The following is a 15559-nucleotide window of genomic DNA, read 5'->3' as shown; positions in this document are numbered from 1 at the left end:
GTGCGTCCAAGTGTTAATGGGAGTCGATTCAAAGCCAGCAGAAAAGACAGAAAGAAAAAAAAGAGGAAAGCAAACAGTTTAACTAATTAACTCAACAACAAATACATGGACACAGAACATGCAGAGCTGTAATGTTACTAAAATACAACAGCTCTCTACTGTCACTATCAAATCATCACAAACATACTCAAAAAATGAGTTAAAAATATCAGACAGAATTCTTTCCAGATGAGCTCTTTCTTATATTTCAGAGTGAACTTGTGATAGTCAATAATACAATATAATTCAATATCTTTTATCGTCTTTCACTGGGATCAAACTGGAATGGCACCATATTGTATCGTCCTGTGATCCAAGCAAACTACATATTGTTTTTGTTCTACATCTTCTAAGGCGTTAAGACGCACATCATCTCAGTTGGGCTGCAACTAATCATTATTTTCATTATTAGTTAATTAGATATTATTTTTAATCATTTGTTCGATAAAATATCATTAAAAAAAATGAAAAAGCAGAAAATCCTCCCAATTGATTTGCAGGAACCAGGTAATGGTTGGTATTTTTGCTTGAAAAGTAACTTCAGGGATTTATCCATTATCAAAATAGGTACAGATGAATCAGCTAATCAATTAATCAGCTCATCATTTCAGCTCTACACTGTCCCCAGTTCAACTCCATTCACTGATCTTTGTCGCACGTCTCTTCCTGCACTTCCTGTGTGTGTCTCTGCCGTCTCTATGAAATAAAAGCCACGAAATCCCATTCACCGGCCTGAACAGCAGTGACAGTGTTAGTGATGTACAGTATGTCAGTGATTTCTCACACATTTTGCCATATCATGACCAGTGCTCTAAGACTGCAAGGGAAGCTCAGCTTCCCCTAAAATGTCAACAAAATAAGTGGTCAAATATGTGCTGTTGTGTGTACATTTCACTGACTAAATATGCGCTAGAACATGTTCATCTTTTCTTCAGAATCAGCTACTTATCACAGGTAACCGCACGACTTCTTCTCATTCATCCCCGCAGCGCCACAGACCTTTACACAGTGTAGACGCCGAGCGTCTACTGACTTCAATGGGGAAGCAGAGAGTGGGTTGTTCCACTGCAGCGAAACTAGATGGTCATTGGATAAATGCTGGGCTTTGTCCCGCCCATCAGACGCTCAGCGTCTCTGGGGGTCTATGGGACAGTGGGCAGGCCCGGACGCTCGGCTTCTGCATGATGATTGGATGATCTGTCTGAGGCTGAGTCCCTTTTTGATTGACAGCGAAATGAGCGAATCAGCGATCTTGAAGTATAAGCATTCACCGGAGCAGTTTTCAAGTTTTTCATTCCGTTGTTCGGAGTTGATCTGGAGGCATTACTGATCCTCAGCGACTTTGTCTTTGTTAAAAACGACTAGCGTTGTGTTTGGCGACTCTCTTCTGTCACTCTGCGAATTTACATTTAAATAAACGGACGATTTTATGATGTAGGCCGAAAATGAGCTTCCCCTCCTTATAAGACCAGCAGCCGCCACTGATCATGACGTACAGTACATCATAGCATTAACGTCAACCATACTGCCCAACTCTATGATTGCATCAGTGGTGAAACAGGGAAGCCAAACCTGGTCACTGGTTGTAAACTCAACCGGCGAACAGGTTCCATATATCCTTTGCATATAAAGCAACGTTCAGCATCAAACCTGTGACAGTTTCTGTGACTACGAAGCTACACAATCTCCAGATGAAAACATATGTATAATTGAGTTTCTGATGTAAGAGCAGGACATCAGAAATCTGCTCTGAAAATCTTGTTGAAAGGACTCGGCTTTGTAGTCATCCCTGAAAATGACTGAGTAACAAAAGGTGCCAGAAATATACATTTCTTGTTACAAGGGTTTCAACAGAATCTGAGAGGGCCGGCGCATTTTAGGCTCAACAACGTGACAGAAATGCACCAAGGTGCGCGGCCTCTGAATGAGAGAGAGAGGCAGACGACAAAATGGTGGCACGATGGAGCGACCTGTTAAGAAAATAATGTGTTTGAGGCTCCAGTTCAAGCTCCAAGATAGCAGAGGCAGCTATTCAAGACAGATGGGTATCTTCACAGGCAGTGTTTGATTCATGTGTTTAAATGAGTGTGAAAGAGAAAGGAATAGATTATAGAGTTTAATGTGCAATGAGAGACGGACAATAAAGTGGGAGAGGCAGAGATAAAAACAACTCAGTCACACGGAGACAGACACGACCACGCCCACACAAACACCCAGACATTTCCCTCTTGAGGCCAAGCTGACGTGCACGTTATTGATTTAGCTGAGAAATGCTTCTAAATGCCATGGAGCGACACCCTGATCTGACTCCGCAGAACCCTGTGGCATTTTAATATGACTACATCAAACCACTGGCTCCCACATCTCATTCAGGTAATGTAGTGCGCTTAATCTGGGTGGTTAGAAGTCGTAACACCAAATCTCAGAGCAGTAACAAAGCAAATATTAATGAAACTCTCTGAGCTTCGCCTCAGGCTCTGAACATAACAAGACACTTGAATACAGAGTATACAGTTACTAGGTACATTTACATGGAGCCTAATTTGCAGATTATAATGGGTTTAAAAGCCCAAACAGATTAGAAACAAACAGAATAAACAAACCCAAACTGATCAGCCGGTTGAAATTTCAATGATGATACATCCCAAAACCTTCAAGAGAAGTTCAGAATCAGAGCCTGGAGGTGGTTACTTGGGCTTGCTAAATATTATATATGATCAGCAGTGACGACCTGCTCGTCTTTACTCAACCCAGACTCATTACAGAACTGATTTATAGAACTGGGCAGAATTTATTTCTGATCGGTTTGAGGAGGGTGACAACCTCGACATGACAATCTGAACAATCAAGGCTCAGGCTGTCAGACACTTATGTGGTTTTTCAACTTTGGCCAGCTGTCTTATAAACTGTAGTGATCTACCAAATACCAGCCTGATAACAGCACTACCCACCCGACATGGGGCGTCAGGAACAAGAAAAGGAGTGTTGGGTATCACAGTTGCTTAAAACCATGATTACATACTTCATCATAGTTTTACGAATGACATCATTTGTTGTTGGTTGGTGCTCTCCCTGGAACCTGAAAGATCACCTATGTACATCATGCAAGTTGTGAAAGACGGAAAGTCATGATTGGTCGGGGTCCCTGGTCTAAAAAATGTCTGCGATGGCACAGAATGATGTTGAACAAATTTCTGACTTATGACAAATATGGTGTAATCTGTCCCAGCACGACAGAGCGTAGAGGCTGACAATTTTTCAGGATTCCAGCAGGATGGAAGTCAATTTCACTTTTCATCACATGTCTGGAGCGGGCGGGACAGCAATCATAAATAGGTCAATCTTTATAAATAGATATGCAGTTCTGATGTTAATAAATGCCATTTCTTTTATGTTTAACACAATACTAGTCATTCTCTTGTCTCTTTTTTTATTCTTTTTGATTCTCTCCTGTCTGCTCTGGTGGCTGGTTGGCTGGTTGGCTGGAGGCAGCCACCTGACCGGTGCATGACGTGTGGTGCAGAGCCAACAAATCTGACATCAGAACCTTATTTCACTCTTTTTAAATGAAACATAAGTTTTGGCCACAGCGGTCTGGGTTGCTGGCTGCGCTTCACACATGGAGACTAGAGGCTTCTCTGAGTGCAGTGCCATGTGACGCGTTTAGGGGACATCTGTAAACTGCAGCTACAGAACCTTGGTTACAGTCTCCCCCCTGTAAACTGCATGCACATCGCTCACACATGGCACCACCCACCACCATCTGACGGAAAAATGCCACCACCAACAATGGAGTCACAGTCCCCTAATGGGACAGGATGAGACAGGAGTCATTCTTCCGGGATTGGGCGGGACAGGTTTTTTAATGCTGTCATGGGATTGGGGCAGGACAGGATTATTATTGTGGGAGTGGGATGGGACAGGAGTGAAAATCCAACCTCTAATAGAGGGTAAAATATATCACTTAAAAGTTTAGCAGTGCAACCGCACTGATCTTCCTTAACACAAACGTACCAGAGCAAATAAGATGTTTACACTTCACACGTTTTTCAGTCCATCTGACGTCTGTCTTAAGGACAAATACGCTGTCTTGTCTGCAGCTGCCTCAGCTCACGCTTCAGCCATGCTTCCATGCGCGATTGCAAACCAAAGCATCTCTTAACACTTTAAATCTATTCCTGTGTATTGGGGTGTGAGCTCTGTCACCACATTTGTGGATGCAGTACTGTGGCCAAACAGATCCAGGACATACATGGACCCACAGCTGTTGCTGTTGTGCTGCCAACGTGCTTTATCTGCTGTGCAGCCCATTTAGAAAAGATGTACGATCAGCACTATACTGCAAAATAAGGCTGTGAGTCACAGTGGGAGAAGAGTAAGAAGGAGGAAGCGAGAGAATTAGAAAATCTCAGGGAATGGCAGAGTGATTGTTGGTGAGACGGGGCTGTGTGAAATTTTGCAGAAGGTCCTGAGAAAACAGCAGAAATGTTTGTGGGCTGTGTGCATCATCCATCAGCTACTTGTGTAATCCATGAAAATAACATTATTCCAGTATTTTAGTATGTAAATTGATAGTTCGTAGTCAGCTGCACTAATCTGAATGAAACAAGTCCGTTATACTTACAAGATGAAGTTAAATACAGCAGCAGGCGACAATCCAAATATGAACCCTCAGATTCCTTCAGACAAGAAAGTATAAAATCCAAAATTAACTTTAAGTCATGATTCAAAGTAAAACTAGCAGAAATGACTGCTTTTATCAGTGTTAGGTTTGCACTGCTGGCCACTACGGCATCATTCATCACTTCACTGAAACATGGCTTCAAAGACGTGAACATTTCCTCCGCCGCCAGGGACGCACAGATCTGCAGCAGCATTCATAACCTCGGAAGCAAATGTGCCTTTAAACTACAGCAAAAAAAAAAAAAGTTTTAGAGCGCAGCAGAGAAACTGAGCCACTAAAAATAAATCCATCTCTGAATCATTTGAATCTCAGGTTGCACATGTTCTTTTTTTAATTTACTGGATACAATGGTCTGAATCTATTTTTAGGAGCAACCGCTGCAGAAATATTCGAAGGTACGGACCTCCGTGGCGAAAACGCAGGTATACAATGGCACTTTATGCCTCATTAGGGGGTGGAGAGAGGAATCCGCTCTGCCCACTGACACTAAGGAGAATCTCTCCAGTTCTGGTCCAGCCCACGCTTCCCTCGCCGGGTCCGCTGAGACTGTAGCGAGACAATTGTTTCTTCTTATTTGGAGCTGTCAATGTGGGAAGTGAAAAACACGCAATGGAAATGTGTTTGGGTTTGTCCCATTTGTCCTACTTAACTGTTTTTCTCTGCAGCAGATGTGCCAAACATACTAACATGGGCTTCATGAAAGCACACATAAAAATAGCTGTAATGGTTTTATACGCCATATACACCTGACAGGTCTCCACCAAACTTCAGACATTTAAACACGTGAAATTCGTCTTTAAACCAGAATTCATACATTTTTGTATTAACATTGAATCAAATTGCTCTCTAATGTAAAAGAGTCGCTTATGGTTCCAAAAATACTGAACAGTCCTCCGCAGAGCTAAAAGGAGAGGAAACATTGTACTTAATTTTAAAATGAGTCCAAAAGAATGATGATTAATGATGCCGCAGGTCTGATGGATGTGGAAGCAGCCAACTGATGGACAACAAGATAATTGCCAAGTTAACATGAGAGACAGTGAAGTTTTGACTGCCATTATTTTTCACTTTGGACAGAACCAAATTTGCTGTTGCCCTTTATTTATAGTTTTAATTCTAACTGGACTAAACACATCCACACTCCAGCTTTGTCCTGGAAGTACAGACATGAGAGGAAATGTTGAAGGTAAAGTCAACATTTGTACTTAACAAAAACATGAAGTACTCACTTGAAATCAGGTGCAATGATGGTGTTTATGACTATAAAATATTCATTGGTCAGTACAGTCAGTCCTGGTTATGCTGAAGAGTGGACAGCACTGGCAAGTACCGACTCTTGAGCATTTATATAAAGAAATGATGAGTCAATCTGCATTAACAGCAGTTGTGGACTGGGGTTTCACATGTCTGTAAGTATATACTGCAAACAGACAAGGTCATATGAAGTACAGACAACACGGTCACAGAGTGGACCTCCATTCAAATCTATTACTGAGTCTGTTGAAGGTTAAAAAGTCAACATTATACAAAAATCAAAATGGGAACCATATAGTGTGTAACATGTATGCGTGCATCTGTGTGTGTGTGTGTGTGTGTGTGTGTGTGTGTGTGTGTGTTTCTCACAGCCCCATGCATGTACAGTTGATTCTTTGATTACACATAAAGCTGTCTCAGATTAGGCAGGGATTAGAGCTGTGCTGCCGACAGGGACCGGGCCAGCTGGGATGTAATGTGAGACCTGAGGGATTAGCGAGCTCAAAGGGTTTCAGAGACACACAGTTAGAGAATGGGGAGCAGGCTGATATCTAAAATCCCACACCTCCAGCTCTGTGATGGAAGCATGGGATGGCTTCTTCTCCAGCCCACATCACTGATAAAACTGCTACTCTGCAGAGAGCGCAGACTCTGTGGACTCCATCTACATTATCAGTGTGTGAACACCAGTCACTCTTTAATAAGATAATTACATCAAAAAAATACAATTTAGTCTAATTTCCCCTGAGACTGTAACCCTTGAGTTACAAAAGAATGAGACAAAACAGAATGAATGTGCATTCACAGTCTAAATGACTTTACACAGCACTGCTCGACACACTGACAATGAATTCATTAATGCAGCGATTATGAACACCGGATCTGTACCATTAATGAACGTATCAATAGTTTCAGGAGTCGACCAGATGAGACATTTTTACCTTAAAAAAAGTTGCTCTAAAACTTTCACAAACGTATTTGAGCAAAAAAGCTTTTAAAGAATAAATGATAGTCTCTATTTCATAAGTTACATGTAGTTACAAGCTCCTGTTATCGACAATGGTCCAACTGAGTTTCACACAATGTGATACAAGGATTTTCAATTTACGCAGAGCACGTAATTCAGATGGGAATTCAGTATTTACAAATACCCTGACGGTGAAGCATGGGATCACTCATTCATTCATTCATTCATCATCCATACCACTTATCCTTATAGGGTTGGGATCATTGCATCCCTAATACAAACTGGAGCGAGACTGAAACTGGACTTTTGAAGATGATACCAAAAGCATTTGAGAATTAAGAAAATTGAATTACAATATATTGGTCAATATTATTTTTTTAACATAAACACGCATAAGGTTTCCTGGAACTTTGAACCTGAACGTTACTGTCTGAAAACCCGTCAGTGCTTCGCTGGTGGACAAACTGTGTAATGGGGACACTGTTTCTGAATGACCTCACACATGAATATACTGATATTTCTGATAGTGATCAAAATCACAATATGGCAAGTGCAATATCCAAATCACAGGAGCTGCGATTTGTGTGTCACAACAGACCATAAATGAAGCGTTGTGTTGGTACAGAGACGCCCCGGCCTACAAATCACATTCTACAGATGTAAAGGAACAAGCTGCTTTGGTACAAACCCCAACAAAAATCACATCAGCATCTTTTTTATATTTCTTTCAGTAAAAATTATTTAAAAACGACCATTCCAACAGAAACAATGACTCATATCGCAATTGTAAATATCTATTTCTGATATTTCTATTGGCCAAAACTAATACCTCCAATAGTCTAATATCAGCTGTTATACAGCATATAACACAAACCCTGCCAACAAGTTTCTCAGGTTTCACGTGTAGTCTTCTTCACTGTCCTCACTTTGTTTAAAAATAAACTGTGGCACATCAGTTCACTGTGGTCGCACACAAGCAAGGAGTGTTAACCATGAAAGTTACTAAACCTGAATATGGCGATTATCCATCATCAAAAGTGATGTAATATGAGGCCGTGCTGTGTTTTCTCCTACAGAGGGCTGAGTGGATAAAATGATTTTTAAAATATAAATATCTGTGTCTCTCATTGAAGATACACTTTCCTCATAGTTTCTAACCATCTATTGTTACTGTTTGCCTTTCATTTAAACACAAACCTCTATAATAATAATAGTAATAAAGTTTACTTATACAGCACTTATCAAAACCACAGCTAACAAAGTGCTTCACAAGGATAAAACTACAAAACAAGCAACAAACACATGCAGACAAATGAGTGAGAACTGAGGGAATAAGGTGAAGAAAACACGTCTTCAGAAGCAAAACAAGAAAAAGAAAAATGAGAAATGTAAAAATATGTGAAATATTTAAAAGAGATTCTTCAAAAGCCTTGTGAGAGAAATGTGTTTTTAGAAGTGATTTAAAAGAAGATAATAATTTGCAATGATGTAATGATGAAAGATAATGAAGGTAAAGAGCCAGCCAAGATTTACACTGTTGAACGATTACTATACACTGCCGACATGACTCATACACATCTCCACTGACACCAGGAATCCTGATGTGCATCGATATTGCTCTTGACAATTGACTCTGGTTCTCTCCTACCTTCTGAGGCCGAGGCCCAAACAGACGCCCACATTTCCCCAACAAGTGCTCAGCATCCCTGCTGCTCTCCAGTTCAGCCAAAATCAACAGATGTGAAGCGTTTGAAGCCAGCAGCCTTGGAGAGGTGTGCTCCGGCTACCGTCCCTCCATCTGCACGCCACCATTTGACTCTAATGAACCCATATCCTGCAAGATTTTAGGGGCAGTTTTACAGGATGGTAGAGATATCTTCTCATCCTCGCTGTAATTCAAACTGTTCACGTTCACAGCTGTTTTCTACCCTCCGGCCCTGATCCTCTAACTCCTGCCACGGCACACACACTACAGCTGATGAAGCTTTAAAAAAAAAAAAAAAAAAACTAAAATACACACACAGATTACACTTGCCACCAGCAGATTTCTGGGCAGGATTTAGCCACCAAACCTTCAGTGAACTCTCCCATGTCCCTGCTACGTAACGGAAACAACTTTGCTTGCTTTTATTTCCTCCCACTTCTCCTGAATGCGGCAGGCTGAAACAAGAACAAGTCCAGCATTACAAGAAGGATGACATTTGGACAGTGTCCCATCTAAGAATGTGAAATGAGCTCGTAGGGCTGAACATCATGCTAATTTACCACCCTGTCCGAGCACAATGTACTGTCTGTAAACTGAGTTAATCTGACTAATGAGCGCAGGGAAATTGCTGACATTAGAAAAAATGTCAGCCACGTCATTTATGTTTTAATTTGAATTCCGGGTTTACGTTCTTCCCCCCACAGGCGGCTCCGTGGCTCTTCGACTGATGTGAACAATGCGCAGTATTTAGGCCCAACAAAAACAATGTTAGACCAACTCCAGAGAAGCAGCTAAATCATCCACATAATGAAACTAATTTAAATCTTCATTGTGCAAATTCACACTCTGATAATACACTGATCAAAATCTTCTGATTCCGTTTAAAATACTTTACACTGCAAGTCACGGTGATATGCAGAGGCGCACCACCAGGAGAGGCAAACCAGGCAAATGCTTCGGGCTAGAAAAGGGCCCCTGATGGCCCCTCATATTGACACATCTTGCAATGACAACTATCCTCCCATAAAGAAACCCATCAAGTGCACTGCTGTTGCCCCAAAACCCCTGATGACGTGTGCTGTAGCTAGTGTCTACTCATCGCCTGCACGTAAGGCATTCAGGGAACATCTGTAAATTGCAGCATCTGCCAATAGTCTGCATGTGGGGGAGGGCTTTCTTCTATGGGCTTCTTTGCCCGGGGCCCCACTGGTGCTATGGGTGGCATCAATATCAAGTTACTGCTAATATTTTTAATATAAGTTCTTATCAGTAAACCTTAAAAAACCAAACAAACACATATTTTTATTTTTATTCAAAATAGCTCAGAATTATTACTGGACAACAATTTTTTTGTAGAATAAGTTGATTAAAGCTACAACTGGTCAGGCATCTTTTCTTTATCGATCAAATATTTGATTCTTTTTTCTTTTCGTTTCTTTTTTTTAATTTTAGATGAATTCAGTCTTTGTGCAAAATTGTGCAAAATAAGACAAGCAGCAACTTCCAGGGCTGAAAAATGAAGCCAAAAACTGGTGAAGCAACTCACTCTGAGCTTCACAACAGCTCTTTAGAAACCTATGGGTGATTTCAATCTTTCCCACAGCCCAAATGAGTCTCACGAACAGTCCAAAACATGTTCAAATTATAATGATACAAAACAAAGGAAATAGCAAATTCTCACATTTGAGAAGCTGGACGGGCAAATGTTTGGTACTTTTGTTAGTTTTCGGTCTATCAGGAAGTCTTTCATCACTACAAACGCAACATGAAACCAGGAAATGTCGAACAAAAATGAATTGTTACCTCTTGATACATCACCTCTCTGTCTGTTTTGTCTTTACAATGTATAAGGTCTTATATTTTCCTCTGCAGCGGCTTTTGTCACTTTCATTTTCCTGTTCAATGAGAAACCAGGAGTGCTGCGTTCCTGTGGTTTCAGACTTTGTTTCGAACACTGACAGTTAACTCGCGCATCTTCGTGCCAAATCACCGCTGCCAGAGACAAACCGCAGTGTCAAAGAAACCGCAGCCATGACAGCTGTCTCTCTTCGGTGCAGCTCCATCCGAGCGTGCTGCTGTGACAGCCGGACACTTTGTGACATAAGGGCGCCAACCCTCAGAGTGACTTGTGGGGAATTCATTTTGTCTAAGTGTCAGTCGCATCCACCCTTCAGTGTCAACGCTCCGGAGGAGGAGACGACAGCTAGAGACCGAATGACAGGTTCTCCTGGAGGCTCCAGAGATAAGATGCTTGGTCAGATGTTTTTACTGTTCCCTTTTCTTTGCATATTTCCAGTGCTATTCCAAAACAAAAAATACAAGAGGCATTCAAGTGTGAGTGTGTATCAGGTTGGTAAATCAACTTTTGGTCACACACATAATCAGATTTTTGGTTGATTTAAGCATCTAAGTTTGTTTTCTCAATTTCTTTGTCCAAAAATAATCTTTGCTCTCAATCGTCTTATCGACAGTTTATGCAGGTTGGTAATGTGAGGTCGGCACATTATCTAATTCCTGGCTGCACGCTGCCAAAATTTACACTGCTGCAGGCCAAGTATTCAGCTGTTTCCTTATTACAGACGCCGCCATTTTTCTTGCCCTGAACATACTGGGCAAGAATATCTCAATCAATGCTCATTTGAACCACCTACTGTGGAGCACTGTGGCTTGTGATAAAGAGAAAATATGGTAATATTTGATAGTTCACAGAGGAAAAATGTGAAAAAGAGTCATCTGAATCATCAAGAGCATCCATTTTCATTCTTTTTTCCCCACACTCATTCACCTTACAACCTCTTGTATCATTAGACTGTCTCTCTCTTTATTACCTGTCACACTCTCCTCTCTGCTCTGCTTTCACATGAAGTTAAACACTCACAGGCAAGGAGTCCTTTTACACAAATTTATTTCATGACCTAAACTAAAGCTGACAGGGATGGCACCACTGTAATAGATTTTCTTCTTGCTGAGTTTCATTTGTCACACACATTATTCTGTCCACGTTTAGAGATTAGCAGGCGATCACAGACACACACACACACACACACACACACTTTTAAATATTTGAGAGAGGTTAAGAGCGGCTTTTAAGTTAAACCAGTCGATTATGAGTTGTTGAAAGTTGCATTATGAAATGATTGTGTGTGTGCGTGTATATGTAAAGGTGTAGGAACAAGCGTAGCAGTGTACTATATGCATGTCTGCGTGTGTGTGTGTGTGTGTGTGTGTAGGAATGAGGCAAAGGCTTTCAGACAATCTGCTCTGTTCACCCCCTGCTGTGCCACCAGCCCAAATCCATTTACATCCCTGAGCCGTCGTGAGGCTGAGAGCCCTGCGCACACGCGTGCGCGCACACGCACACACACACACACACACACACACACACACACACACAACAGTATATACAGAGCGAAATCCTCTCATGCAGCTTGAAAGCACACACCTCTGGGGTATCTGGGTAACTCTGCACACGCAGTGTTGTGAGTTTGAATCTGTGCCATGACCTTTGAGGCGTCACTCCCCGTCACTGTTGTGTATTTTCTCTGGTTCTACCCGCTGAATACTCTCTGTAAGCACTGCAACATACAGTATGGAAATACTAATAACTCATTCATCTGTGAAATCATATCACACAGTAGAATTTCTGACACTTACCACATATTTCCACCATATTGACACCTTTGATCAATAGGTCAAACACAGCAGACACACCCAATCAGCAAGCACGACACTCAATTACCAGCCCGCCACGCTATGACCACACACACACACACACACACAAATACAATCTATACTCTGAGGCACACAGGCAGGGCCTCATTAAGCTTTCACGCTCACCTCAAGCCTCCACGGTTGACTGACGCTGCTGGCTTATGCTGGATTTGCAGAACCAAACAACGGAGTCCGGCTAAGGACTTCCTCAAACAGCGAATGAACGGCCTGTCATCTGAATGTAAACACTGTGGATTAAGCAGGAGAACGGAGGTGGAGTCCAACAGGCGGTGTCAATGGCGCGCCTGTTGACAGGTGAGGGAATCATTAACTAGAGCGGCATGAGCGAGGGATTGCTGAACTTTTACTGAGTTCACAGAGCGAGCTTCATTATCCTGCCAGTGCTTCTCTCTCTCCCGTGCAATGTGTTATTTTCATTTTTAACATTCATTATTTATAAAAAACACATTTTGAATTGACATGAGGGGCGGTTTGACAGTAAAGAGAGGTGCTCATAAATAAAACTTTATCATTTTATTGGAGTGGCAAATGCAATATTGAAGCCTTATCACTTCTTTCCCCAAGATAAACAAGGATCTATTTAGTTGCAGTCCTCTTCCTCATATCCTAAAAAAACTTCCCTTAAAAGCTCCATATTTTCCTCTTCTCCTGTGCTTTATTTGAAGTGTTGATCCATAAGAAGATATTTTTGTGGTCTTAAGAACCAAAAACCATCTCAGTGTAGTTTTACATCTCCTCTCTCTGGCTTCTCTCTGGAGCTCTAGTAACAACAGGTCGTGAGCCAATCAGAAGAGAGGAGACTCTCTTTTGATTGGCTCACTCCGAATGATCTAATAAAAATATGTCAGATTTCAGGTAAATATTCAGAGAAACCAAATCCTGTGCATTTCTCTGTGGACTGAGGCTTTGATACTTTCACAGTATTAATATAGAACCTAGACCTGCTTTATAATCAAACAACACATGGACATCTGCCTTTAGACTATATGGGACCTTTAACCCTAACTGAAACTAGGAAGATTTTTTTCCTGGGAGGTGGGTGGGAAGGACATATACAGTAGCTATCACAAAGTGGTTACTTCCTTTTGTTCGTTTCTGTGAAATAACTACTGTAAGGGAGTGCTACTTAAGAAATAAAATAAAGAGTATATATAAAAAAAAGATTTTTCCTCTTTTCTTTCCTCGCTGTTAACCTTGATATTTTACACAGCAGTCAGTTTTCCAATATGGAAGCATGTGCAGGTGAACAGAAAATCCCCTCAGAGGACAGTAAATCCAAAAAGAGGATTAAAAATCAAGATGAGACGATGGGAAACACACAACAAATGACAATGAAGCAACGAGGAGGACACTCGTTTGTTAACAAGAATAAGCAGTGAAAGAAGAAGAGAATCCCCTGCAGCCATCCAGTTTATCTCTACTGCATCTTAAGCACGTCAGATGTCGCATTTATGCAGCAAAATGAAAAAAATGACTTGAATCCAGGAGGTGATTAGGCTACAGGTGGAACATTCATAGTGTGAGTCAGAGTGCTTCACCATAAGAGACTGGAGTGGGAGTGGAATAGCGATGGTTAGTTTGTTTTGGAGCTCAGGGCTCTTTCCTGGATTCCTCTGTACTCTCTACCACTCTCTCTCTCTCTCTCTCTGCCATGAGCTGGCTGATCTGACAGGTCATTGACCTGCCCAGTGGTCTGAAGTGTGACTCACTCATCAACTAAATCCCTATGCCCCCCCCTGGTGCAGACCACCCCTACCGCTCCTGTGGCTGACTAGCAAATTCACATGAACTATATGAACAACATGGAAAGACAAAAATATACAAGTACCAAGCTTTTATAATGCACGTGAACTCACATACACAATAGCACAAAAGCAGCTTTCATGTTACATGTTTGTCATTTATCATGTTATTCATGTTTAAAATTTCTCCTCATTATACTGAAACACACAGGGGTTTTATAAATAACTAACAATGGTGAATCAGTATTCTGGTGGTTGAGCTCCAGCAGCCTTTAGAGGTTGGAGACTATTACAGTATCCGACAGAAAAAGAGGCGTAGGCAGGGGTCTGCTCTCCCCCCAGGGAATGAGGATTGATGGTGTTCATTTGAGAGTGGGTCACATCTGAAACCGTGTGATAAATGTAATGATGTCATTACTGCTGCAAGGGGGTGGGGGGTGGGGTGGGGGGGACATAATGGAAGAGGTCCAGTAAAATCTTATGTAATCTCTGTTGGCATCTAGTGTTTTTAAGACAAGACAAAAACAGGTTCTAGTCATTTGTTCATTTGACACTTTTCCTGTGGGAGTGTTTTTAGGTTAACATCAGATCAGTGTTGAAAAAATGCACCACAGTCTTCCTCTTTTGTCACATTCACCAACAAACCTGCCTATGCACCAACTATTATTCTGCACAGGTAAAACCAGTTTCCTGGTTCTGTTAAAAACAATATTCCAGACAAACCAGTTTGGTCCCAACCTCAGCTTTGAAAATACTAAAACTTCCTGCCTTGATCTACAACAAACCAGACTCACTGGATCAACAGCTGTTCCTAATGGCAATAACAATTTTCCAAAATGCAAAAAGTTTTTAAAAAAATAGCAGTCCACGTGTGGATCCTTGATGGACACCAAAGATTAAAGTGATCAGAATCAATTTAATCACCATATATTGCAAAAATAATGAAAACTTGAGCAAACTGACTTCAAAACAAGAGGTAAGCGACTTTAACAAGTTGCAGCAAAGTAGAGGCAGAGTTTGGGTACGCGTATTGATAGATTACCTGCAGGGTGCATGGTAGAAGGGATATCCGGCGTGAGGTATGTGATTGCAGTATCCGGACTGATTCCACATGGTGCTTCTCTTGTTTCACGTGATGACAGTTCACAAGTGTTCACAGGCTGTTTCTTCTCTGCTTTCTATTTCTAGTGCCGTGGAATCAGACTCAGGCTGCTGGGAGTAACATTAATCAGCGTCTCCTCTCTCCAGCGGCTCCATGGCGAGAAAACGAGAGGCGGCGGTGGGTTTGAGAGCAGGGATTACTGAAAGAATGAGACGAGGGGGGCTGAGCCCAAACAAGAGAGAGGAGATGATGTCAGGTGAGTCAAGTCTGATGTGGTTTACACACCTGGAAAATGAAGCCTGTTCCCACTGCCTCCCCCACCTCCCTCCCTCCC

The 15559-nt window shown here is 41.7% G+C and overlaps 1 protein-coding gene across 10 annotated transcripts in view; it reads right to left on the bottom strand.

The window, feature by feature from the left end:
* LOC111650336 (pleckstrin homology domain-containing family A member 7-like) overlaps window positions 1–15559 on the bottom strand; it is a 162730-nt gene that overhangs the window by 102957 nt on the left and 44214 nt on the right. The window contains exon 2 of one of the 10 annotated variants that reach the window (XM_023400210.2): window positions 15166–15447. The exons of the other annotated variants lie outside the window; for them this stretch is intronic. Within the exon in view, the coding sequence (XP_023255978.1) occupies window positions 15166–15236 (71 nt within the window). The 5' untranslated portion in view covers window positions 15237–15447. The remainder of the gene's footprint in view (window positions 1–15165; window positions 15448–15559) is intronic. 10 annotated transcript variants of the gene reach the window in all.

The sequence above is a fragment of the Seriola lalandi genome, unplaced genomic scaffold (assembly GCF_002814215.2).
Source record: "Seriola lalandi dorsalis isolate HSWRI2012SDOR001 ecotype SW California unplaced genomic scaffold, Sedor1 jcf7180002052274, whole genome shotgun sequence".
NCBI classification, from domain to species: domain Eukaryota; kingdom Metazoa; phylum Chordata; class Actinopteri; order Carangiformes; family Carangidae; genus Seriola; species Seriola lalandi.
The sequence above is the reverse complement of the archived record's forward strand: the minus strand, read 5'-3'. Positions and strand labels throughout refer to the sequence as shown.